The sequence below is a fragment of the Cinclus cinclus genome, chromosome 3 (genome assembly GCF_963662255.1).
Source record: "Cinclus cinclus chromosome 3, bCinCin1.1, whole genome shotgun sequence".
NCBI classification, from domain to species: domain Eukaryota; kingdom Metazoa; phylum Chordata; class Aves; order Passeriformes; family Cinclidae; genus Cinclus; species Cinclus cinclus.
Genome location: NC_085048.1, coordinates 90,047,928 through 90,074,822, shown reverse-complemented (window position 1 = coordinate 90,074,822; position 26,895 = coordinate 90,047,928). Strand labels below are relative to the sequence as shown.

At 39.1% G+C, this 26,895-nt stretch overlaps 1 protein-coding gene across 11 annotated transcripts; it reads right to left on the bottom strand.

Annotated features, from left to right (window-relative positions):
* Positions 1-528: 528 nt before the first annotated feature.
* RCOR3 (REST corepressor 3) lies at positions 529-26,761 on the bottom strand. Of its 11 annotated transcripts, XM_062490408.1 has the most exons (13): positions 26,584-26,761; positions 26,224-26,226; positions 26,037-26,093; positions 20,333-20,410; positions 18,803-18,855; positions 16,979-17,140; positions 16,546-16,670; positions 14,990-15,068; positions 12,076-12,294; positions 10,334-10,411; positions 9,520-9,577; positions 4,053-4,294; positions 3,033-3,622 (listed from the first exon to the last, which is right to left on the bottom strand). In XM_062490408.1, exons 1-13 carry the CDS (start codon positions 26,723-26,725, stop codon positions 3,278-3,280), a joined length of 1,641 nt encoding a protein of 546 aa, XP_062346392.1. In that variant the 5' UTR covers positions 26,726-26,761; the 3' UTR covers positions 3,033-3,277. The 11 variants fall into 11 exon arrangements, with proteins under 11 accessions (XP_062346394.1, XP_062346392.1, XP_062346389.1 ...); XM_062490410.1 differs by lacking the exon at positions 26,224-26,226 and having other exon boundaries at positions 529-3,175; positions 14,972-15,068; XM_062490405.1 differs by lacking the exon at positions 26,224-26,226 and having other exon boundaries at positions 14,972-15,068.
* Between the last annotated feature and the right edge of the window lie 134 nt (positions 26,762-26,895).

The following is a 26,895-nucleotide window of genomic DNA, read 5'->3' as shown; positions in this document are numbered from 1 at the left end:
GATGCATTGCGAGGTTTCCAGAGTAAAGAAAAATCCCAATACTCTATGGATAAAAAAACCCCTAAGGACAAAAGTACCTCGGTTCCTTTTGCTCAGGAGCAACAAATTAAACTACTTTACTATAATGTGCAATGTTTAGTGATTGTTTTATTAAATGCAGAAATACCTGCTCAACTTCTGTGCCCATTCTGATTTAAAGTGCAACAATTAAATGTGATAGTTCTTGTACATCCATATTTTTCAAGTGCTGTTTCTTGAATACATGTTGTTCCAATTATGCCTTGCATTTGTAAAATTTAATTTTTAGTACCGTTTTGCTTTATTAATTAAAATAAACTGTACAAAAAGCTGTAGAGTTACATTAGCTTTGAACAATGTAGGATACACGTTCTCTGCCAAACGTTAGTGTGCAAACATTGTACATTTTTTTAAAGTGACAAAATTAAGCCAACCTTGAAGTCAGAGTTCATTACTACATTACAAAACAGGAGACTAGATATGGCAAAAGAAATTTCCCACTGAAATCAACACCATTGTATAATTTTATTTCTAATTCTTAAAAAAATATAAATGAATTTAGAAGAGAATCACAGTATAAGGGCCCTAACATATTAGACCATTACAAGGTACATAAAAATAGAAGACACAGATTTCTTTGAAACTTTAATCCTTTGATTAAGCAGCAAGCATATCACTCTCCAGGCAAACACTGCTTAAAACAAACCCTACCCCCCAAAACAGGACGTGCAAACTGTATGCACATATTCTGCAAAGCACACAATAAAGACATTTTGCTATGTACATACTTATTTAGTACTACAAATGCTAGGAGTTCCCTACTGTGTGCTACAGTGTAGGTAAAATAAGAAATACTACCCTACCTATCTCTGGCCCTCCCTCCCCCCTTCAAATACAGCACCTTTGCCCAGTCATAGAATATTTAAACAAGATTAAACGGAATTACAATGTACTGAACAGTTTCATAGCAGTTGGTGATGGCCAACTGTATTGTAACACCCAACATTCTGCATACTGAAGTCTATCAACAAGAGACAAGACAAAAATCAGCAGATGTACAATACACACACCTGGGAGACTCAACGCTTAAAAGTAAAAAAAAAAATAAAAAAAATAAAAAAGGAAAATAAAAATAATCCTGAAGGTGAATCTCACCACTGTTAACAACTAAACTGTAAAAATGTACCATCTTGGTTTTGTATTGGTTTTAAAGACCAGAGAGCAGCCAGATTTGTGCGTAGCTGGTGAGGGTACACTGAAGACTCATGACTCCCAGAACACAAGTTTTTTCCATGATCACGAATTCCTTGGTGCTTGTTTTAAAATTCTGCTTTACTTAGAAAGGGGGTCATCTGATGCTCACATAGTGGTTAAGCACCTGATACAAAAGAAAATTTGTAAGACAGACCTTTTGTACGACACCGCAGCACACCAGCGAAAGTTCTTCAGAAAGAAAAATCTCTCAAGCTTGATCTGAGAATATTTTAAAATGAAGAACTAAAACATTATATTATAATGTTATTATAACAATATAATGAATAAAGGTCAACATTTTAAATGCAACTCAGGTTTACAACTAACAAAATTTAATACTAGATTTTCAAATGAAATAGAATCTGATAGTACAAAAACTTCCCTTTGCACATTAAAAAAAGACCTTATTTAGCTGCTAAACTGATCATTAGACCACTCAATTTATTTGTGAAAAAAACCTAGGGAGAGCACATCCTATTTGCATTAAAAAAAAAAATCCCATTTTAGTGAAGGGCAAATCTAGTTAATAACAAAAATGAGTTAAAAAGACTTCAGACACCATTTCAGCTATGAGCAAAAAAACCATTTTGAGATAGTATGACAGTTAACATGAATATTATTACATAATCAAGAATGCATTATTTCTCAATAGCTTAATTCAGATCACACAGTTTCAAACAGTGCTAGTGATATTTGGAACCTGGTTTACTTGGAGGGTAGAGGCATCTGCTTTTACAAAACAAAACCAAACCAAAAAACCCCACACCCAAAACACTGCTAGGCATCAATCAGGGTTTCAGATGAGAATGCAGTGAAATGAGTTTCTTTCAAACTCCTGTAATTTGGAAACAATATGAATACCTAAATGCAAGTTTTACTGAGTCAATAAAATAAACAAACACCCTTGTCCTTCCCCTAATACTCATGTAATCAACTTTGCCAGAAATATAGCAGGAGTCAAGAGATAATCACTTAAAAGTAAGACTGGGTTGGCAGCAGGTAACTACTCTCATGATATTCTACCAGCACCAGCAGCCTCTACACTTCCCTCATTACTGCTCGAGCAAGGTACCAGTGATCTAACATACACGAACAGCAGAGTCATTCTCAGAGGAGTGGAACTTTACTGTACCTACTATTAGTGGAATAACAATTTAAATTAATACTTCTTGCTAGATGGTTCCTCTCTTATCATCCCTCTGGGTGGTGGAAGCTGCTGCCATTCTGTTTTGCCCAGCCCACAAGACAAGACTGTAGCAAGAAACTGGGCTCCTACTTCCAGTTAAATTCAATGAGTAGAACAAGCATGGGATTGAATAAACTTGGTACAACTGAGTCTTCAGAAGATTCTGAAAGAGGAGTATTTAATAAGCCAGTACCTTTCAAAACAAGCTAAGATATTCTGGGAAAAACATGAAGAGAAGACCTACATTTTACAAGTGTGTGAAATGCTTCTACTGTTATCTAAACAGGACCAAACATTCTGAACCTAAAGCCATTATTTTCTTTCACTAAAAGGTAAAAAAAAATTTAAAAAGTCACACACACAAAAAACCCCAACACTACATTTAAGTCTCCTACAATATTACCTATTTCTAGATTTGCCAGACTATTTTCCTGTAGTTAGATGCTTGACTATAAAGAACTGTAATAAAATAAATAGAGTAAAAATCAGTTAAACAAGATCTTGGTGCGTCGAACATTTATTCATTTAAGAAGTTAGCTTCCTTCAACAGTTATTCATACAGAGGAGGGCCGCAGTGTAGGCATTGTTCTGCTGTACAAGTCTTCGGCATAAAAATATTTTTATACAGGTGGTCATTGACGTAGTTCTGTTTCTAGTTCTTAGCTTGCTCCTCTGGAAAACTGGTCTCATATCTGTGAAGGCTTGCTCTTTTCTCCCCTTCATTATTTGGAAGAAAAAAAAGAAAAAAGAAAAAAAAAAAAAGTACATTGATACAATTTTTCCAAGGCGGGAGTTAGCATAATTCTGCTTTTCATTTCTTCAGTGCAGAGTGGACTGGGACTCTGTCTGGATGCCGATGAGCGAGGGCGGCTGCTGGCCGCTGCCGGCGGTCAGCACGGGCCGGGGGTTGAGGCGGGGAGGCATGGAATTAGCTGGGCGGATGAGCGGCGGGGGAGGCTGGTTTAGGGTCGGCCGCGGCTGGATGAAGCGCGCCTGCTGCTGGAGCGGCGGAGGCTGGCGGTGCAGAGCAGGAGCTGCGGGAAGCGCTGGACGGAGTAACGGGGGCGGCTGATTTAAAGCTGCCGTGGGAGCGGCAGGTGCTGGAGCAGACGCCTGCGCTGGAGGTGAAGGGCCTAAACACTGAGCGGCCGGAGTGCTTTGTGCCTGCACAAAGGACAAAGACAAGACTGCGTGAACGGCCGTCCCGGCCAGGACGTGATGCAGTTGGGCTGCCACTGGCCACTACACAGGAAACAGCATTTAAAAAAAAATAAAACCAAAGAACTGAGAAGTTACTGAAAAGAAATCACCAACCAAAACATTATAGACAGCAGAACTAAAAATATTTACGAGGCAAGTCTTCTTCTAGAACAAGAAGTGTATTTTAACAGTAAAACAGTAACGTGATCGTCACTATCAAAGGTGCAGTCCTGCTCCCAGCTGGTTAACGACATTGGCTGAAGTTCTATGCAAGCTCGTCATCATTCTTTAGAATGCGGTTTGCCACTCCACACCAGTTAACCTTATATTTTATCACTAAATAAAATGCTGTTCCTCAACCCATGCTTACTTATTTCTGGTACACAAAACACACCTCATCTTCTTCATCAGTGCTCTTTCCTGATGGCACATTAGAAGTATTTTTTGTGTCCTCCCCTAAAGCAGAAGCATCACCATTAGAAGCCAGGGTTCCTTGTTCCGCTTCCCATTCCTGCAATACCTCCTCTAAGTTAAACCGACGCCTGTAGTTTACAAAGAAGTTCTTCACTTGGCCAACAGTCTTGTTGCCAATTACATCTGCAATAGCTTGAAAATCTTTACCATATTTTCGGACACCTGGAAGGCAAAGTAAATAACATAGCTGTGAAGAATCAGTCAGACACAGCTACGTGTGATGTATTTATAGAGAGAACCTATGGGACCTGCAAACCGAGGACTCGCTAATTAGGAGAACTTCTCAATTAGGAGAAGGCCTCAGTTTCCATTAAAACAAAGCACTTTTTAATAGCACAGCTATCAACATACAAATCAAAACTTTTTAATAAAGTCATTACCCATTCTTCTTGAAAGATCCTGGCTTGCTCACCAAGCCTCTCAACCTAAAACAACAGAAATCTGGCCTCTGACAAACGCAGTGAATCTTTCAGCATGCTCACAGTAAGGGCAGAAGCCCAAGACCAGCTCAAGAGGGGAGGAAGGGTGACTGAGCATATATGAATGGCTCTAAACAGAATAAAAGGCTAGAAATATCAAGTGACAAATACTGTTAACTCCTAGGGGCTGCCTCCACACCAGCTGCATGCAGATGGCTCTTTCCCACAGCCAGCGGGGCAGGAGTGGTAGAGTGGCAGAACACGGGGGCACAGTTCAGTAATCACAATATACTCCTCATTCCTGCACTTGTGACATGCTCTACTCAGACTACACAGAGCAATTGGCAAGTGTTCACCTCACAAAGTCTGTTTGAAGCTTTCATTCACCATTCAGACTGGGTCTAGGAGTTTGGGCCAATCACCCTGGAAAATGTGAATACATTTAAGCTACTGGTATCTGCTTATAAGATGGCCCAGCACAATCCTCCAGGATCAAATCCCCTATTGATAAGCAGCATGACAGGTGATCTTTGCATTGTTCTTTTCATTAATTTTTGTACTGACAGCAGTAGTCACTTTTGTTTATGAGCACTTGAAAAGAAAATCCCAACATATATTTGAAATACTTCTAAAATTACATTTGCATATGATGCGAAAAAACTATTGAGTGCAACATTCCATGGTTTTTAACTTAAAATTTGAATTATAATAAAAAGTATATAGATTTTGTTATATTTAGGCCATGTGTCTAGTTCTTCCCCTCTCCTGTTTAAGAAAAAAATAACCTTAACCTCTCCCACCTTTTAGCTGCACAAAGTATATTTTTAATTACAAGTGTCAGAAAGTTTGGAGACTTGAAGAAACAAACCGATTTTGTTCTGGAGTGAATAAGCAGGACTCTTTTTCTTTTGCTGTCAGTTACGCATAAGCAAATTACAATTTGACTTCTCCTGTGAAGCCCCTGATAGTTAAACTCATTCAGAACATATTACAGTTCTTAGAGGACAGACACTCTTTCTCATTACAGGAAAAGAAATTTATGCCTGATTTCATGCCTCACTTCAGAAAATGAAGCAAAGTGTTCAGAAAGTGAGAGTTGCTTCAAATCTGAAAGCTATGTTCCTTTTCAACATAATTGCGAAGAGCATGACCTTCAGTTTGTTCTGCTCCTTTCTATTCACCTCATTATTAGGCACTTCTGATGTGGTAATGCACATCTCCTGCAATTGAAAAGAAAAGTTCACCTCCAGGACAGTAACAAATTCTGTAGCTGAGAAGCTGATGTTGCAGCTGTCAAGAGCCCAGCTACATTATTTAGTATCTTTTTCTGGGGCATACAAAAGAATGCAACCATCCTGATTGCAGGAACCTTGGAAAGATTTCAGAGCCATGTGGGAGGGGGGCATGGATCCAGGCAAAGCAAAGACAGATTTGGCTCTGTGCTTTATCAGCTGCACAAGGTATCAGCTATACTCCTTAGAAGCCGTGTGTGCTCACAGAACATTGCCTCCAGTATTTTACTATTCTTTGTCTGCCATATCATTACCATCCTTACTGATTTATAATGAACATGAAACGTCCACTGCAATATATCTAACATCCTGTACCATTAATCAAGTGAACAAGTGCCCAGCAGAACAAAGCACATTTCTGGCAGAAAACTAATATAGACTTTTAGTGATTTCAGCCTTTGCTGTTATTATGCTGGCTACACTTCTTCCCTCCTTTAATCCAAAAAACAACTGAGCCTACTGGTTATCTTCAACTGAGGTTGTCAAAAATAAGGTCTTAAACCTTATTTCCAAGCAAACAGCTTGAAAACAAGGTGTTCTTGCCTTCACTGGAAATCCAACGCTAAAAAAAAATAAAAATAATTTCCTTAGTTTAGCTACACACAGCACTACTTATTTTGGATTCTTTTCAATGTTATTACTACTGCTCTACCACGATGACGTATTTAAAAGCCTTTCAAGCCACATAAGCAATAGAGAAAATTCACTGTGTGTTCATGAAACTTTAATGTATAAGGTGATGGCATATCTCTAAGAGTGGTTACCAAGCCATCATGCCTGTCAAAGTGGTGCACATAATTTATGCATCCTTATACAAATTCAGTGCTAATAACCCCAAATTATTTCTCACATTTTCAATCCATTGTTCAGTAAAAATAATTTTATTAGACTGATTAAAGTGAAGCTCAAAAAGGACAACTGCACAGCCTCACTCCACATGTATGAATGGTTTTCTCCCAGCTCATTTGAAAGCCCAGCTCACAGCAATCCTTCAAGCTCTTCAGAACTTCACCCAGCTGCAAAGGTACACTGGAACACGTGCCATGCCCTTGATTACAGCATTTCATCTTGAGTGTCTCTCTTGGAGAATCTCATAAATCCAAGTTTGATGCTGCTTACACTGCTTAATGTTGTGAAGCACAGCAAACACAATATTAATCAGGGTGCAAAGCAATACGAAACAGCACCACAACAAGGCAGAAATAGTTAATGGTAGCTGCAGTTCCACTGGGATGGTATTACAGTGCTCCTAGCAACTATCTTATGTAGAGTTAGATCCTGATCCCCAACTGTTTTTCCCTGCAGTACCATGAAAGTCATGCACTGCTTTTCAATGCAACTTTCATTATTTTGCATGAGAATTAAAACATTCTTGCAATTGCATCTTCATTGCCAAGATTTAGTTTGAAAATATGACCATGCTTATACATTTCTCTACATAAAAGTTTGTAATTTAAGAACACTAGCTGATGAACTAGCTCATTACATTCAGCAGCTATTCAAAGCCGAACTGTTACCTGATAAATTATACTGCAAATATATTTGCTCAGATCATAAATTTGAGTCCACAATCCCACTGCAGGCACCCACACTGCTTTTAAGACGACACACAGCTCTATTTAAGATAGGTTTTCTCATTACCTCTTCCTTAGTTACTGGCAACCCCTTGAGATTAGAATGCAGATAGTGAGTTTTTTCATCTTTACAAAAAGCAGTACCAAAATTATATCACTACAGATTGTATTTACAAATTCCATGGTTAGATTTATTGTCCAAATCCAAGTGAACAATGTAGCCACCTACCTGCTTAATGCTTATGATGTCTCTAAAATTATTAAAAGCACATGCTAAAAAATACCAATACATTTAATGAAACAAACATATTTTAAAGCACACAAACTAAAGGTCCCCATGTTTGAGTCAACTTTCAAGTCCAAGCCTAATGCAAATAATGGAAGCTTTCAGTAGAGCAACTGTAGCTACCTTCTAAAAACAAAGCCAGAGAAAAACACAGCATGGCTCCCTCGCCTAAAGTCTATTACCTCAAGCAATTGCTTTGAAGCACGAAATTGGGGTCCTTAGCCTGAGGGATGGGAGGTTAATACCTACAGCATTCTCATTCCAGGAGAGAGAGAGCAAGCAGTAAGGGAGGGATAATTAGAACACTTTTTTCTTATCATTAGGTTTCTCTCCCAACTCCATTTTATGTAGTGATAAGGGAAGGGGACCACAGAGGAAACAAAACATATAAAAAGCACATGTCAATTACAACAGATTTTTTTCCCAGAAGGTCTGATTTCTCACCCCACCCTTAAGGCTGATTACATTTATAAAACCCAGAACCATCCCTAGAGACCAGAAGGCTCCATCTCCTCTCCAAGGAGTTATCACCAATCCTCACACTCATTTGCCCAGGCTCTAGTTTATTTGTCTTGCTGGTCACAAAGAGGCACAACTAAAAGAGAACTGAATGTGTTCTTATCACTTCCCAAACTGTTGCTTAGTGAGAACTCCAGTAACTAAACTATGGAAAAGCAAGATGCTTTGAATCCTTTCATTCTAAGGCAGGCACAATGACCCTGGATTTTACCCACTCTTCCAGCAAGCCTTCTACTTACTAGACTATGATACTAGACATAGGCATCTCCTTCAGTTGCATCTGGGAACAAAATACTTAAGTATTCAGCAATAGAGAGAGAATGAACTTAGGACAGAGGACTGTTTGGAGATGCAAATCCAAGCCTAAGGCATGCAGAGTTGAGAGGGATGATTTAAGACACCATGTCTTTCTACATTTCCATTCACACTTCAAAATAACCTAACTTTAGGTTCAGTCATCTGACTAATAAGTAAATACCAGGTAGGGCATACCTGACAATTTTACACTGATAACCTGATCCACTGAGTATGTTATACTAAAATTGAGTCTCTCACTTTCAAGGTGAAGAATACAAAGGAATAAGACAGGTACATATAACTGAGCTACTATCTTTATAAAAGATGATCCACATAAGTGAGTCAATATATGCCTTCAAGACAGCATCTCCAGATATTTCCCTTACATGCTCCTTGATTTGACAGTACATGCTAATGCAAGAGTCAGTTTTCCTTCATGTAAAGGAAAAAAAAAAATGCAAATCAGCTGTATGAATAGCCTACCAGAAAACACTGGGGTTTTAGCCCAGTAAGACTGTTAGTCAAGCATCCATATCCAGCTTCAGACTCTTAAAAGGCCTAATGGGTACATACCTGCCCATTATTCCCTCATGAACAGAGAAAAGCAATGGTAAAGCAGATTTACTTCTGATTTTTCCTACTTTAGGATACTGTAGATATCACCTTAAATGCTTCAAATTTTATTACTTTAACTATTGCTTTAGTCTTCCACATTAGAGAAATTAATGTAAAGTGATTTAGAAGATGACTGAGGGGACTTTCTGGTACTAACACAGTTGTTAAATCTTGCTTAGCTTTTCTCTTTGAAATTTCACATGGGTAACAGAAAGCCTAGTGTTGTTTGCTTGAATAAATGCCCTACATATTCTCAAGAGTTTTGCTGCTTTCCTGGTGACCAGATAAAGTTCAGATTTGCATTAGAAGGAAATACAAATATAAGCCTAAGCACCTCTTGAAATCCTTTGCATCAGATTTCAACTTGCTGCTACTATTAACATACCTTGTACTGCAAGAAGCTGCTCTTCTGTGGTCCAACGGGCATTGATTTTCTGATTAGACTATTAAAATTAGAAAAATGGCACAAAGATCATTAAATTGTTTCAACAGCTGTAAAATATCTGAGCATCAATGTGTTTTATTTGCACTACATTTTGCAAAATAGGCAAAAACTTCCTCCTTATAAGCCACAAATTTATAGTTTAAGATTTTTTTCACACAGAGGAAGTAGTGTTTACGGATTTGAGCTTAAAACTATGCCAGCAGTTTTTCCTATGTTTTATTGCAGTTCTTAATATCAGCTATGTAATAACTTATGCACAAGCTAATGATCTTTATGCAGACAGAATTTGAATTTATTGTAACATTTACCTAAACTATTTGGACTTGGTGTTTAGAGCATTTTGCATTCATGTTATGTTTCATATCCAAGCCTTTAAAACAAGCAAAAACAGAACTTCAGTAGTAACAGATTATTCATTTTAGATGCCAAAATGTATATATAGTCATATTTTCACACACTGGCAATTTACATTACCTATTTTTAATCCAAAAAGCCCCCATGTATCAGGGCTCAATTTCAGCTCCCTATTATTGTGAGTAGACATGACGTTTCAGTTTTTTCTGCTTCATTTCTCAGCCAGTTGCCACAAAAAAAACCCTACCACTGATTTCTTGTAAAGAAGCCAGACTCTCCCCGTATGTAATTTAATGGATCCTGTTTAAGCTGCTGCTATAGGCTATAGCAAACCCCATTTATGCAGCTTCCCACTAATTTAAGTGCAAGGCCACAAGTTTCAGTATTTATTGTGATTTACCTCAGGAGGTTTGAATTCTTCAATCCCGCCTTCCATTTTCTGTTTAAGTGCACTGTTTACTTGCTTAGCATTTTGAACCTTGGTCAAAAACAACAAAGTTAATCAGCTCCACAAAGAAAGTTGGTCACTTTACACATTTATCTTCACTAGGATTGCCACAAGTGTACCTCCTAAGTTAGAAAGAGAAATATTATGGTTTAAGGCTTCACTATTTTTAACTGTTTCAAAAAAAAACTTAAAAAAACAAAACAAAACACATCACAGTTTACTATGGAGAAAAAAAATTAAGCTAGTCTTTCAAAAGAACAGTTTGTCTGCAAGAATATTAAAAGCTGTTCATAACAAGTGATTTTTGATAAGAATGCACATGTTCTTGAAGAATTAAAAATACTCTAGACACAAAATTTCATTCTTAGAAATGTGAAATGTATTGCATATATTAATAAATTAACTTCTTCCTTCTAATAAAAAATAAAGAGATATTTCCAGTTAGTTCCTTCTGACAGATGCTTTTTATTGACCTGAGATCATTCTGATTTTCTTTAGAAGGGATTCTTGAAATGATTTTAAATATTTCTTAGTTTATGAAAAGGACAGACCTTCCAAATTGTACATATACACATCTATGAACCACTTAAATCTGAAATTGATGCACATAAGGTAACATAGGTAAGAAAATAGTTTTGCATACTATGGTGCACAGCTATTACAAGGGTTCTTAAGTATGGACATAAAAGCAGACAACTCAGTGGGAGATTCCAAAGGCTGCATCTCTGAGATCACTGCAAGAAAAAAAAACAAAAAAAAAAAAAAAACAAAAAAAAAAAAAAAAAAAAGAAGAGAAACACAACCTTAAGGCTGCAACTCACCTACACTTAGGCTAAAGAGTGAAACCCACCTAAGCTATTTAGCCCCAGAGTCCTGCTGTGACAGAAAGAAGCTTATCTGTCCTGTAAAAGAACATAAGGGAGCAAAAACCCCATGGAAAAAAACCCTTTAGTCACTCCACGATTTTGCAACATGGCAGCTCTATAAGGAGGCAAAAATTCCAGAGGACAAGCCTTGACTGTGTAGCCCCACCGGTCCTAGAAAGCAAGCATGCACATAACTATTGTACCCTTAGAAGCTGAATAATTACATGTTTCAACTTTAAATGCCAAAGTTTAATTTCTTCATGCAAAGGACGCAGGCAATTTTCCTCTTAAAGGTGAAGACTAAAAAGCTTTTCTAAGTTTAATAAGAAGTAGAAAACTTATCAATTTAAACAGAGAAATAACTAGGTCCATGATTTTCACATGCCTCCCATACTTTCATAGTATGTGGGAAAGGACATCCAGAAAAACAGCTACAATTTAAAGCATAACAAATGTAACTTCCTCTGCTCCATTGGTCTCATTTTCACTTTTCCAACAAATATTCTAACAAAGAATAAAAACAAATTAAAATCAAACATGACTTTTGATTTTTCCTGTCCCCAAATACGTAGCACTCTTTTAATGCTACCCCTTTTTAATAAGCAAAAGTCATCTTGCTTCATTTTATCCAAAAGAGCAGATGAACAGAAAAAAATAAAACTGAAGAACAGCTACTGTCCAGCATGTGTGGTGAAAACTGTGAAACAAAACGAGGAAGACTCACATTAAAGAAGTCTCAGAATCTTCAGATAATCTTCAAAACCATTACAATCAGAACAATCTGAGATGAAAAAAAAAAACAAAACCAAGACCAATAACCCATGGTACCTGTCGCTTTAACGAGATTAGTTCCATATCCAGCTGTCTAAGAATTGTGTTGGCTGCATTGGGACTACAGGAAACAGCTATCACATCTTCCTGGGTCAGGTACATGCCTTTTGGTGGACGGCATTTGGAACGCTGGGAATGGTGGCGATGCTGCAAGCTCTGATACTCTCTTCTACCCAGACCTATTTTGCTGGTCTGGACAGGCTGCTCATTATTTCCCTTTAATTTACAAGAAATAAATCATTAAAGAATAACAGTATCTCGTATACAACTTTATGAAAAAGAATGAAGTATCAGATAGCATTGTAATGTCATATTTATGAAAAATAAAACTCAAGCTAACATCCTCCTTTGCATGTAGTATCCAAGTATGTCTTGCAGATGAGTTGATGGAGCATATCAGTCATCTGCTGGATAAGACTGCATTAGTCTAAGAAAGGTCAGTTTTCAAAACTTTTTTTTTTTTTTAACATGGCCATAAATGCAGTAAATGTTATGGAAATCTCACTCTGAATATGTTGACAGAGGGCAAGCATTACAGACCTCTTATGTATGGTAAAAAAGTAAGTAATATACAAGTATGTTTCTTGTTCTTAAATCAAATAATCAATGGCTTTACACATTTATTTCTGATCAGTTATGAAGAATTTGGGCAAAGGTTAAAGGAGAATAATGACAAAGTCAACCAGGCCAGGCAAGAATGCAAAATGACATTTCTCCCTGCTCTAAGAGCTCTACAGAAAGACTGTACTGTTTAGTTTGGGGGGACAGGGAGGGGGTGATTTGAGATTTGGAAGAGAGAGTATGGACATACCCCTGCACTCATCATAAAAAAAAATCCATGTAATTTAGAAAACATGAGCCTTTGTTATTTGCTTCTTTGGAAAGGAAAGGAATGGCAAAGAGGAAATGAAGTCTGTTTTTATATATTTGGGCACCTAAACATCTCAGCTTTGCCTTCGATGGGGATTGCTGCACAGTTTCTCTGCATGTATATGACTTCCTCAGAGCAAATGAGTAGCTTCCCTACAGCCTAGGAGCAGAGACACAAAAATTACTTTCTCTGCAAGGATTTTTTAATTCAAAGAAATGCTTAGTACCAGGACAGAAAGAGAATTCAGACTTTTCCCTACTTGAAGCAGCTCCCTACCGCTCCTCCCTGCTGGCATACATGCATGTTAAGAGGAGGTGGTCATCTGATCATAGTGACTGCAAAACCAAGTGCAGCAGCCATTATCATCATTATAATCATCATTATTTTCTGTAGCAGTAGTAGTTCAGAGCAGCAAACAGAGTCTTGTTTTACTACACTTGACCTTCTGCCACATTCTCTTCCCCAGGTAATATAACATCTTAATCCAGTCCACAGACTTATACACTATAAGCACTTTTTTAGGTATAAAAAGTTTAAGATACGTGCTCTTCCTTGGAAAATTGATGTAAAGCCTTACATTTTTGACATCTAAAAACTTAAAGGTTAAGTTCACTTCTGCCCTGTTTATACTTATTTGCGTTTCGGTTCTGCATTGCTCTTTCAGTATGAAATTGCAATTATTGTGTGCTCAATCTGGATTTAAAGTGAAAATATTCTCTCACAATTTTGTCTTGCCAAGATAGAGAGTTTAGGATATATTTGTTTCATCTGGTAACAGAAAGTTTTCACGCTCTGTGTGTTCAATCAGCCTACTCAGTTTATATTTTGCTTAGGAAGTGAAAGTACGCAATAACAAAATTATCCTGTACAGATCCAAATAGCTCATCAGAAACTACAAACCTATTTGTCCTGTTCCTAGAAGTCTATCAACACACTACTTGCATTCTGGACTGCATGTCATGATTCAAACTATAACCAAGCAAATTGAGCAAAATAGCCCTTATTTAGACATGGCTAAGGCAGCAACTCCAGTCATTAGATTGCAGGGATATCGTTAGAGCAACATGAAAGTAAAAAGGTACATTATCAGACCATGTGACATTTCAAGCACTATAAAACATCCCCATGTTAAAAAAGTAAATCTCAAACTCTTTCATTAAAAGAGATAATTGTCCTTTTTTCCCTCAAGGCAGCAGATAGAAATACATTGAAGGTCACTGCAAAGCTCAGAACAGAAGCTAAACTTATCAGTCTCTTACTCAATATTATTTTTGTGAAAAGTGCAAAGCTTTATTCATAGTCTTAGATACCACTTCGTGGGAGTGCTGAAGTTTTGCATAACCTCTCTTCTCACTCTTGAGAAGCACGAACTGGCTGATTTAGGAAGATCACAAATGCTTCAAGTTGATCAAAGAAACAACTGCACACACACTTCAATGTGTTTCTCTAGTCTTGTTCATAGATAGCTTAATGTTTACAACACTAACTCAAAAAACCCTAAAACCTGAACAGACCCTGAACACAGCAGTCATCTGTAAAGCTAACTGTTTTTCCTCTACATTTATCAGCAGAAAGCATCTCAGTAAAACCATGTATTAGTTGAAATGCATCACTTCACTCTGGTTTTTGAACAAACAACAAAAGCTGTTCTTTGAAAAATGTAATTTAATTTTAAAATTCAAAGAAAACATTCTGATTCAAATAATTCACCATCAGTAAAACTGTAAACATATTAACAAGACTGAAGGAGGGCAAATACAACCTGTTTTACCAGGTTGTGAGAGGATACATCTCTTATAAAACTTGAAAGATCTCTCAGAACACAGTAGAAGTAATGAGAGACCCATTTACAGCCACAAAATGGCAAAAATATACAAACCCACTTTATTTCAACGAGAAGTCATCAAGATCTTGACTACTTAAAGACCCCGGGAGTTTGGCAGGCTGAAATCTAAACCTCTGTAACCTAAACTCATTCTTCACAGTAACACATTCACTAAAAACAAACAAGCTGACATTCACCATTAAGTTATCTGTTACCTCCTTTTTGGCTTCTTTTTTGGGATCATAATCACTATCATTTCCATCCATTGGATGAGCTTCTTCTACATCATCATCACTAAAGACAAATTATAAAAAAGCTGGTCACTTCATTGCTTTTTAAACCCAAATGTAAGGATACACCAGGATAAGACTGTTATCTACTTGAATTTATCTGTTCTGAGTGTATGGCATCTCAAAATTATTTGCAGTTTTCAAAAGACAGCTGTTACAAGCATAATTTTCTGCATTAAATTCTAGTAATTATTATGATAAACAAGCAATCCTAAATCATAGTTTCAAAGTTACTTTAAGCAGTGCTGGTACTGCTGCCAAGAATTTTGGTGTCACCTTTCTTCAATTCAACCACTTGTGCCAGCGTGAACACTTATATGGCCAACTATATACCAAGGCTAGAAATAACCTTTCATTTGCTCCATTAGTTTTAATAGAGCAATTTTCAAACCACTGCACCAGGTGAATAAACCCTTGCTGAAGTCTGTGGGGAGCATAGGGCACATGAATGGAAAACATGGGACTGCTTTTTCATCAACGTGCTTAAAATCCAGCAATTTAGGGGAGGGAAATGAAATCTACTGAATTAAATTTAAGCAAAAAGGTTAAGAAGAGAACAGTCAATTTAGACCCAATCACACTGACAATATACATTTCTGAATAAATGAATGCAAAAACAAACCAAATCCCTCCAAACTGCTATGTTAAAAGCAAACTGATTTTAGTTTGTAATTTTTCAGAAAGAGGATCACTAAGTAAGCACATAAGCTTTAGATTTCACAAGTTATTGAAAATAACATAATTAAAAAGACTCCTTTTGCTCCAGTTAAGCAAATTTTCTACAGCTATAAAACTACAGCTTCCAACATAAAGATAGATTGTTACTTATACATGCAACACATATCACATTTTAAAAAGTTCAAGTTAATAATTAAGTATACTGAGCACAGTAAAATTTTAATTTCATAGGAACTGTAAGAAATGTCATTCCCTTCTATGCAAGGCAACAAAACTACTCTGAGCTCTAATTCTCTCAACTGATAGCAGTTCTAAGTCTCCTAAAAAAAGATTTTATACAAAAAGCCTTGTTATAAAACCATGTGTAGACATTCTAACTGCCCAGCTCTTTATAGTGGTTGAACTTTCAGTTTTAGTTCCATATTAGTTCAAAAATGCAAAAAAAAAAAAAAAACCAACAAAAAACCCACAAAAACAAAACAAAAATACCCGATCCCAACCAACCCTCCCTCCCACCCACAAAAACACTCCCCTGCACAGACAGTAACAGACTTCAGGGTTTAAATCCTTGCTTTTACAGTTATCCATTAAAACACTTCCATCTCTTATTATAACTCATACAGACTGGAGTGATAAAGTTCTTAAAGCACAGGTACCAAACCCCTTGCTAAAATCAGAGAACACAACAGGGGCTCAAACCTGAAACACATGGTTCACACTGAAACAATGGCTAGGAATTACTCCCTGTCTCTGCTTAGGAAGATTTCAGTCTCTGGTTAGCTACTTAAGAACATAAAACTCACCTGTCACCTTGATTATTTCTATTAGCTAGTTTACGAGCCTGACGATCCATCAAACTTGTCCTAGAGCGAGTTTTTTTCCAAGAATAGTAGTATTTTACAAGGCTTGCAATGGTCTTGTCTGGGAGCTAGAAGAATTCATCAACAGATTAAAACTTTAAAAATTTACAATTTTAAACAGTATTTTAAATGGATTGATAAGATTGAAAGGAGGAATGTATTTCACATACATTTTTAAAAAGGGGAGAAGGCTTCTTTTCATTAGAGTGAAAAAGCTGTATGTCCAAGAGACATGATGAAATTAAATGAAATTTTATATTCAAGGTTCCTCCTGAAATTTTTTCACAGAAATCAACATGAAATTTTAGCCCAAAAGGAGCCTTTGTTCTTTGTGCATCTGAGCTGTTTAATGCTTCTGATTAAAATATTACTTTACCATTTGCTGGATCCTGTGAAAGCTCTTTCCATGGAAGCTAAATGCTTGCTCAAATAGGACTTTATCTTCAACTGTCCATTCATCAGGGAAAGGAGTGAAGTTAGGGAGATCCGCAAGGGACTTCTCAATATTGTGTTTGTGCCAGAACAACATGCCGAGAGCCTTTGAAAAGAAATAGTCCCTCTTTGGATTTAGTCAATTTTCTAAAACGTTGAGACAAGTTAAATACAAACAGGCAATTTATTAATTTGAAATAAAATTTGACTATCAGAATCCTTTCTCAAAATGTATTTACAACTTTACTGGCTATTTACTATAGGTTACAAAATTCTCTTTGGAGACAGTGGGCACATCTATACTTTATTAATGGTATGAAAGCCAAACAATTTAAGGTTGGCATGGCAGCAGTAATTCTAGAGCAGCATGAACTAGGCTGAGAGGCTCAAATCTGACCTGCTTTCTTACTTTGCAGGCATATTATCACCCACACAGTTCCTTATAGGCCTTTATTACCGGCCCATTCAAAAAAGAAAATAAAAATACTTTTCAATAGACAGAGGATCATCCAAAATACAAATCTGAAACTTCAAAGTGAGAGTGATCTTGCTACAGCTCTCCAGACCACAAATAACAGCATGGCCACTTTGTCATGTGCACCTAATAAGGAATGGAAATTTAAATATACTTTCCTATATATATTTTTTAAAAATAATTTTATGTTCATTAGACTTTCTGCCAGAGAATCACTGGCAGATTTGATGCCACGATTCGGGCATGGGAATTGGGCACCCAGTTCAAATCGTAGAGCGCAGACACAATCGCCAGGTGTCTCTCCAACCCCCGATTTCACATCTCCCAACAACCTGGACACAGCAAACCTCTGCTCTTGTTAAAGTGGCAAGTGACAAGCACCTCTTGCAAAGAGAATTTCTTTTCCACTGTGACGAGTCTACAAATGTTTTGTACCAGAAGTCATTTTGGAAATCCATCTCTTGGAGACTTGAGATCCATCAGTTCCTCCTCTTGCCTAACAGAAGTCAAGGCAAAAAGAAGCAACACCAAACCACAGGTATATTCTGGACATTGTAACACTGGCAGCCTCTTGGTCAGACAGCAGTTGATGAGCAAGCTTCCATCCTCCCAAACTTGATCATACAACTTTTGTGAATTGTACAGCAAATATTTTTTGCAATAAATAATCTCACTTTTACATAGATTGGTTAATTTATGAAGAAACTTGTGATAGAACTACAAGCAGACCAGCAAAGTTTTATCCTTACTTTTTAAGGAACGGTGACCAATAGTTGTTAAATAAAAAGTGAACTTGTTTGCTACTTTCAGAGCCAATATTTGAGTCTGTTCTCCTGCCCCTGAAAAAATCCTCAACTGAGGTTGGTTTGTGTTCTTTTTCAAACATGAAAGACCTTTTCAGTGCCATCCCTATCAATTAACGGTTCAAAATTGTACCATATTTGCATTCGAATGTTAAACTTTAAATTTGTAAGCTGCTTCCCTGAGAAACTCTTTAGCTAAGTATACACACACAATTGCATGACATGCCCAGTGTATCAAGAAACATACCAAACCTTTCAAAAGTGCACATTACAAGCTGAGCATGTCATGAAAACAAAGAGCTCAATCTTTTGCAGAGAATCCAGACCACAACTGTATGCAGATCCATTTAACTGCAGTGTTTGCTGCCGTGCCTGAAGAGAAACAGCGTTAATTAATGGTAACCAAGGGGAAAAATAAGAGCTGTGTTATAGTTTTATATTAAAAAAAAAAAAATCCTTTAAATGAGCACTCTCACTCCACAGCACTTACCTGTTCCACATTGTATCCATGTTTTTCCTTTGCTATTGCTATATATTCATCCACTGTAACAAAGCAATGTCAGAATTATTCTTTAATACTTTTAGCTCTGCTCTATGACAGAATCTAACATGGGAAAGGAGTCTTCCCATGCTCTAAGACACCGCATAGGCCCAGGTCCCCCAAAATGTTAAATATACTCACAGCTTTATTAATAGTAAATAAACCCACTGACCATTATTGAGCATTTAATTTTATGAACTTTTTACACGAGCTAACTCTGCTTTCTTTAACATTTTTACTACAACAAAACCACAGAGCTCATAATTTATTTATTTATTTAAAGCAGAGACTAACTGGTTATTGAAAGGCTATGCCTCTTTGGAACCCCCTCCTGGGTTAGTTTTAAATTGAATTACTTCTACTGCTTGTATTCCCAAACCTTGGCAATGATTATGCATATCCTCAAGATTACTGTAGCTTTCACTGACCAATATGGATTTTAACTATGGCACAGTCAGTTTTCATTAGAAAGTATAAAAATTCAATAATTAGACAACAAAATTAAGGAATAACATTTAAAAGAAACATATTTAGCAATAATAGAGCTAGCTTTGCGTTAAAATACTTTTCATAATTTTGAAATTAAGTCCCACTTTTTAATTTCTCAACAAAAAAACCTCTTTCCATTCACCTGCTAGAGCTCAAAATTAAATGGCAACTAAATAGTTCAAAGGAAGTATGATCAAGAAAAGGAAATAATTGTATTCTCCTTCTTCAAGGGATATGCTTGCTGTGCACTGTTGCAGCAGAGTTATACTTTAAAGGAATGAAAAAAGTGTTTTAAAAAAATCACAGTTGTATTTTATTTCTACTGTTCTGCAGTAGTTGAAGGTGCATTCTCTTGAATGTAGAGGGACACAAATCTCTAACTACTGGTATTAGAGCGACACTGTCCTGAGGATGAGATTTTCACAGCTGCATCCTCAAAGTTTACTCTCCTATATTATATATGGGAAATTCTAGCACAGAAGACAGGTTTAAACTAGAATAAACAGATAACTGATCACATTTAGTCAGATGAATCCTGTATTTCAGGTCTCTTCTAAAGGGAGACCATGTTTGGTTTTTCCTTCTGTGACAGCAGTAATAGTCTCCCCTTGAAGTGGGCCTCAATAAATCTACTCTGAATTCATCCACTGCAATTCCTTCTCCTAGAAACTTAAAGCACCAAGTTCCTCACGTTCAGCTGTTTTATTCTTTAATTAATAACAAAAGGTTTCACAGACAATGATGATGATAATACAAAACAGGCAGTGGGATGATAATACAAAGAAGGCAGTACAATTTGAAACAAAGACTTTACTAACATAAGAGAAGGTCATCTTTCCTTTACCTGGAATTCTCTAAATAAAGAAAGAAAAGCTTTGTGTTTAATTATTTGCATTTTCACTGTGTGTAAAATAAAGAGCAAACAGGCACACCAGAAACAATTATTTAGTTTACTTAAGCACCCAAATTCCTAAGCAGGCAAGGACTTACACTTGGCATCAGGAATATTATGATATGGAGACCATACAAGCATCCCTCCATTATCTTTATCAGTGTATTTTGTGGCACCTGTAAGAAAACAAGCAACTCTCAGTATTCATTTAATAACTATGATCTAGTGAGCAACTATGTGACAGTAAGCAAAAGACAACCACAGTAGGAAGTCCAGCTACTAAGGAAAGGAGAAAGAGGGAATAATGAATTCAAAATTATTTCCTTAAGACATTAAATGGCTGAATCTAAACACTACTCTTAGCATGTTCAAGTATAACCAAATATTAGACAGTATCCTGGTTACCACAATTAAGCCACTAAAGTGCATTGCTTAAGTTGGAAGGAATCCTATCCAGTTCCAACCCCCTTCCCATGGGTAGAGACACCTCCCACTAGGGCAGGTTGCTCTGAGCCCCATCCAGCTTGGCCTTGAACGCTTCCAGGGATGGGGCAACCACAGCTTCTCTGGGCAACCTGTGCCAGTGCCTCACTACCCCATTGTGAGGAATTTCTTTCTCTAAATCCACCCCCTATAAAGTTGGGAAAGATGCAACTTTGTTCTTCTGAAGTTTGATTGTCCATTAGCACTCTAACGTTTACCACTGTCACAGGAGTATTAGGACCTACTGTGGTCAGTTAGGCTCCCTTAAAACTTCCTTCCAGCTCTTCCTTAAGAGACAGAATTCAGCCACCAACCCTGGTCCCTTTCAACAAGAAACTACACTAACAACTATGCCAGAAACAACTCTGGTTCATCTCTCTCTAGTTTTGATTTTTCTAATTCTATAATTTTAATATTTTGAGCCAACAAAATTGCACAGTAGGAGGAATCAGTTACATGTAAAAGTAATTTTTGGTTTTGGTTTGTTTACCCTCACCTCAACATAGGGAAACAGTCTAAATTACCTAACCCATCAGGACAGAGCAACACTGATGCAAACACCGAAGCACTAAATCAGAGCATATGATTTTTGAAAACATGCTGGAAAAGAAGACTCCCCAGCACTATAAAAGCATTAATTCAGAGTCACTTTCCATTACTGTTTCGCAAATGTAGTCTGAAACAAAGCCCAAACTATACAATCTATTTATTTACAAAATTTTATCTTGCTAAGAAGTTGCTCAACAATTGGATTTATATCTAATGTCAGTATGAATTCCTTGAGAAATCACCCTCAAAGGAACTTTCCCCCTCCATCCTTCTTGGAGAAGAACAGCTATTTTTTTTTATTCAGTGAAACACACAACTTTTCACTCCATTTTAAGCTTGCACGCTTTATATTTAGGCTCTACATCTTGTTTGAAGCAAACAAAAAACCAAACCCAATGCTTTGGAAAAAAAAAACCGGTGTAGCACTTTCCCTTTATGTACTATGCTTTGTTCCTCTTCCCCCTTCAGTTTGGCAGCATTTTGTATTTGCTATCATCTCTGCAATCTTGATCCATCACAACTGTGAACTTGAAAACAGTTAATTAGAAGAACTAAAAGAACTCCTGCACCTTTCCAAAATGAGATGTGTAAGGCAGATAACCTCAATGCAGCATAAACTCCGTAACAGGTTAAGAATGTACATACACTCATAAAGCACTAGTTTCAAGGCATAAGCACTACTAAACTCTGAAAGGTTTTCAGTACACAAGAATGAACTCCTTAATATAACATTCCATTTTAGAACAGAAAAGCACATTTTCAGTCATTAGGAATGCAATACTTCAGGAAGAGCAAGAGAAGAGTGTCATAGGCACAACATTTCTCTTGTATGCTGTTTTTAATCACAAGTAAATGACCACTACGCTGCACTTCATTCTAACTAAAGACAGGGAGAAAGCAGGGCCACCAGAGAATGTATTAGAATCTCAGGTTATGAGGAAAAAATGTCTAAAACTTAAGATACCTGCTGACAATTGGATAGCATGGATATTATCAGGTACTGAATACTCAAGTACTAAAGTGAAAAAAAAATAGTTTCAGAGTTCTTGTGCCTGCAAGAGATAATGTATGTGGTGACACACCCCCACTGAGGTGCCACCCTCACATGACAAGCAACAACCACCAGAACATCCCTTTTCAAAGCAGTGCTGTGTCCCCAGCAGGAATCAGACATCTGCTTCCATTCAGGTGGCACCTTCACACTGCCAAAAGAAAAGACAGGATGACAAAGGAATAATGAGATGCATACAAGTAGCTTGAAGGAAGGTACCCTGCCCTCAGCACAGGATGTCCCTAGCTTTACGGCAGGGATCACTCCATCTCCATAAAGAGGACCATGATCTACCTTCCTGAGAACTTGCTGCCTGTCCTTTGTGCCCCAAGCACTCAAGCAAGCAGCCCTAACCCCCAAAGAGGCTGTATTACACCTCAAGGGCAACATGATCTTTTTTACAAGGGAGGGGGGCTGGAAATACCCTACAATATGTTAACCAAAGTGTGTTAGAAGAGTTGTAAGCCAGCAAGGAAGAGAAGGACCAAGAGCCGCATCTGAAAAATAACAAGTCTCCCTCTTCCCAAAACACACCTCTAAGGCACTGAGGAAGTGGCTTCTGTACTTCAGCTGCTGCACCCCTCTGCCAGTACCAGTCATAAAATGCAGCCAGATGAAGGTGACTGACAGGCACTCTGTACCACTTGCAGAATACGGAAATCAGAGCAGCAAACTGACCCTTTCTAAATTGCAGCTTCACATTAGAAGTTAGGTATGCATGGTTCTATACAGGATTCCAGGTACTGAGAATAAAGTGATCATCCAGGAGCATACAAGACACAGTGAGGGCACTGTGGGATAGCATGGCAATTTAAAATTATCTTGGTTTCCAGCATAAAATATACCTTCTGCTTAATACAAAGCCTTCCTCACACCATTTAATAATTTCAATTTAAGGAAGCCTGTTTTCCTATTAGAAGACTAAAGAGAGAGAAGTTTTGAAGACATACAGCAAAGTGCCTTTCTAAGTGACCTTAAATGGCATAAAATATTCTTCTTGACAGCCCCAACCCCATCCCTGAAAAGAGGGTAAATGGGAAATAAAGTATTTTGGCATTAAGCAAGCAAAGCTCAAACGAAAACCATTGTGAAGTCTAAATCTGAGTAGAATAGAACTTTTCTAACAGTTATCTGTGGATGACACAGCAGGGTGGTACATTCTCTACCATGATTTCCAAAAGAATGCAAACAATCCACAGTATAAGGATCCCAGCTCTGTAACATCCTACTGGATCTATAGGTGGGTTAAAAAGTACAAGCAGAAACATTTTCACCAAGTATATAAAATACTACAGGAAAACCAGGAGGAAGAGGAGGAGCCAAAACTCTAAAGTGCAAAAAATATTAACTCAGTAAATTAGATAAAGTAAAAATACCAAGTTTGCTGATTAAAATTTTTTCTTGCTGTGACAAAAATCTCTCTCATTGCTGTAATACTTGGTGACAATTAAAAACACTACTTCCCTTAAGCTCTATCTGAAAGTTTGCTTGTAAAAAGAATACAGTGTGGAGAGGGGTAAGAGAGTATATTTAAACTAACTTCTAATTGTTGCTTCCAACCACAATCCACTTCTTCCATGAGACACTGAGAAACAGTTGTACTTTTACTTTAAAAAACTATCTTGTTTTATACATAAACTAAGTTCTTAAAAAAATGTTTACTGCCATCACAACATTAATCATGAATATTTTGTTCCTCAGTGTATTGTTGTAGAGCATTGCTTATGGCTATTTTTCAAGACAGGCTGAGTGAAACCCAACGATTGGTATTATTGCACTCATTTTAGTATTCTGTGGGTTTATCAGGGCTGACTTTGTGTCTTACAGTTATGTCTACTTCTATCCATCACTGATTCCCTTCTCCCACCTATTTATTTCAGGGGGCTTAAAAAACAGCACTCGAGTACTGCAAATAAACACATACTCTGAAGTATCTGACAAACCCTCAAAAAAAAGAGCATTAGAACAATTCCAAGAAGAAACATAATTAAAGATAATCAAATATAGTGCCATGTCCATAAATGCAAACCTGGAACTAAAAGGGAGATTACCTCACTCGCTACAAGAAAAGTAACCTAAATGTAGTTGTAAGAACACAGATTTTGGTCTCTCATTACTTCTGTCTCTAAGAAGTTACGCCTCAAAACTCATCAGAAAAAAACCTTATCCAAAAAACCAAAGAGATGAAAGAATGAGACCTTGCTGATATCTCCTCAGACAACCAATGTGTTTGGCTTGGTAAGTGCTGCACTTTTAAACTTGATGGAATTTTAAATTTATTTTGTAAGAGTTATGTGTCCCAAAAAAATCTTACTACCTTCTTGCCCTAATAAGTAAAATACACACACCAAGAAGGATAATGCCTCATAATAAAACATTGTGTCTCTAACCCAGGAATTATTAAAGAAACATTTCCATTACTAAGGAAACTGATAGGGCGAGTATATATGGGTCCAAATTATTGGGGAAAGAGGCATTAATTGAATACCAATCCCCAGAAGCACTTAGGAGCTCTAAAAAGTGTGGTTACAGGAAAGCATAAAATTATTTCTGTAGTTACTAATGTAATGGTACTATTACATATACAGTTTACAAAACTGAAACCACAGAACCTCAACTGTCCTACAAGAGCTAAGGAGTTCTTTTAATCAAAAGAAAAACAAACACTAGGCGTTTTTCTAATTTAAGTGGCCTGCAGGAAAAGCAAACCCGGGCTGCAGCTTAGAAACCATCATTTCTATCTGTGTATATTTTTATATAGGCAATGTAAAAATAAAGGGTGCAAACAGTTAGCCTTATTAACAAAGGGACTTTGACTGCGCGCTCCTTCCTAGGGGAAAGGCATTCCCTTAAGATAAGGCCACGCATCCATTTAACCCCACCCTCGCTCTTTCATTCCCCCGGCCTTTCCTTAGGCCGGGGGGGATTTGCGCCTATCCAGAGGGGCTCGCTCCAGCCTTGGGAGGGCACCGTGAGAGCAATCCTCTTCCGGTAAGAAATCATCTGGCACCCATGGAGCCTGCCTAGAGAGCAGCAAAGTAGACATGCTTCATCTGACCACGACAGAACTGCTCAACTGCTCGTGTGCTCTCCCTGCTCGGCGTAGTAAGGCACGGCAGCATTCTAGCAATTAACTTGCTAGAGCCGAGTACCGGGCTCTGCGAGCGTACCCATATTCCTCGGGGCGGGGCTGGGGGGGCGAGGAAGGCGGAGGAGAGCGGCTCAGCCTGCCACAGCGGGGCCAGCGAGGCTACTACAGCACACAAAACCAGGAGCAGGAGTTTCCCACCGAGCGCATCTTCCACCCAGCGCCTCCAGCACGCAGCCAGGTCTGCTCCGCTTCCGGCAGGGCGCATCACTTCCCACCCTTGCCCGACAACATCCATCACCCTTCGTCAAATATTTTTTATGGTTATAGGTTTAAGGACGGGCAAGGGGGGGGGGGGAACCAAAAAAAAAACAAGCTTTTTTCTGCTTCACCGCCTCCCGCCGGATACACATAATGCGGCCGATAATGAAGTGAGAACCCCCCACCGCGACGCCCCCCGCCCCCGGAGCGCAGATGCTACCCCGGCCAAACCTCCCGCGGCGGGCACCGGATCGCCGACACAAAGGCTCAGAAGCACCGTAAATACAGCCTCGCGGCCGCCGGAGAGCGCCGGGCGAGCCCATCCCTCCCGCCTCAGGAGATGTCAGGTTACAGCCGAAAAGCGATTTACCGGGCTCGAAGTCAGGAATGCGCGCCTGGTATTCCGCTCCGACCCTCATTCCTACATCTGCAAGGCAAAGAGGGAAAGAGAAATTAAGGGCTGGAGCGTCCCCGGGTGCCGTCCCAGGCTCCCGCCGTGCGGCGGGCGGGCGGGCGGGCTGGCGGAGCCCCGGCCGCGGCCGTGCGGAATAAGCCACCTCCTCCCCCCGCCACCCCCCCGCCCGCCGCCGCCGCGGATTAAGCCCCGACGACCGCCGAGGAGGGGGCAGGAGGAGGCGGAAGGGGGAGTTTATTTCAGCGGAACAATGGGGACGGCGGCGGCTCCCGGGAGACACTCCCTCCCCATCGTTAAGTACCGCGGGGGCAGCCGCGGGGCCGCGCCGCGCGCTCCCGCCCCCCGCCCCGCACACGCGCGGCCGCGGCTCGGCCGCAGCACGGACGGAGCGGCGGAGCCCCGGCACCGGGAAGGGGGAGGCGGCTCAGGCTCGGCTCGTCGCCCCTCCCGCCGCCTCCGCCACCCCCCTGCCGCCGCCGGTGGGGCGGCCCCAGGCTCGCACCGTGCTCGTCGCCACTGTCGCCGCCGCCGCTCTCCGGCTCCGAGTAGTGCCCGTTGGAGGGGCTGCTGCTCTTGGCGCCGTTGGGGGCTGCCCGGCTCTTACCCCCCAAGAGCTCCGCGCCCTTCTCCATCATGCCCGGCATGCCAGGGCTGGGACCGGGGGAGAGCGGCGGCAGCGCGGGCTGCCGAGGGGGGGGAAGTTAATACGGAGCCGCCATGTTGCCCCCTCCCCGCCCCCCCCCGGGCACCTCCTCCCCCCCGCCCGCCGCGCCCCCCCCTCCTCCCCCGGCGTCGGGAATCCCTCCGCGCCGGC

Excerpts from the sequence above, each read along its gene's own strand:
- RCOR3 (XM_062490405.1), bottom strand. The coding sequence starts at position 26,725 with ATGCCGGGCATGATGGAGAAGGGCGCGGAGCTCTTGGGGGGTAAGAGC. Across the intron at positions 26,094-26,583 it reads CGACAGTGGCGACGAGCACG|ATGTAGGAATGAGGGTCGGA; the intron begins GTGCGAGCCTGG and ends TTTGCCTTGCAG. Across the intron at positions 10,412-12,075 it reads TAATCTCGTTAAAGCGACAG|GTTCAAAATGCTAAGCAAGT; the intron begins GTACCATGGGTT and ends TTTTTGACCAAG.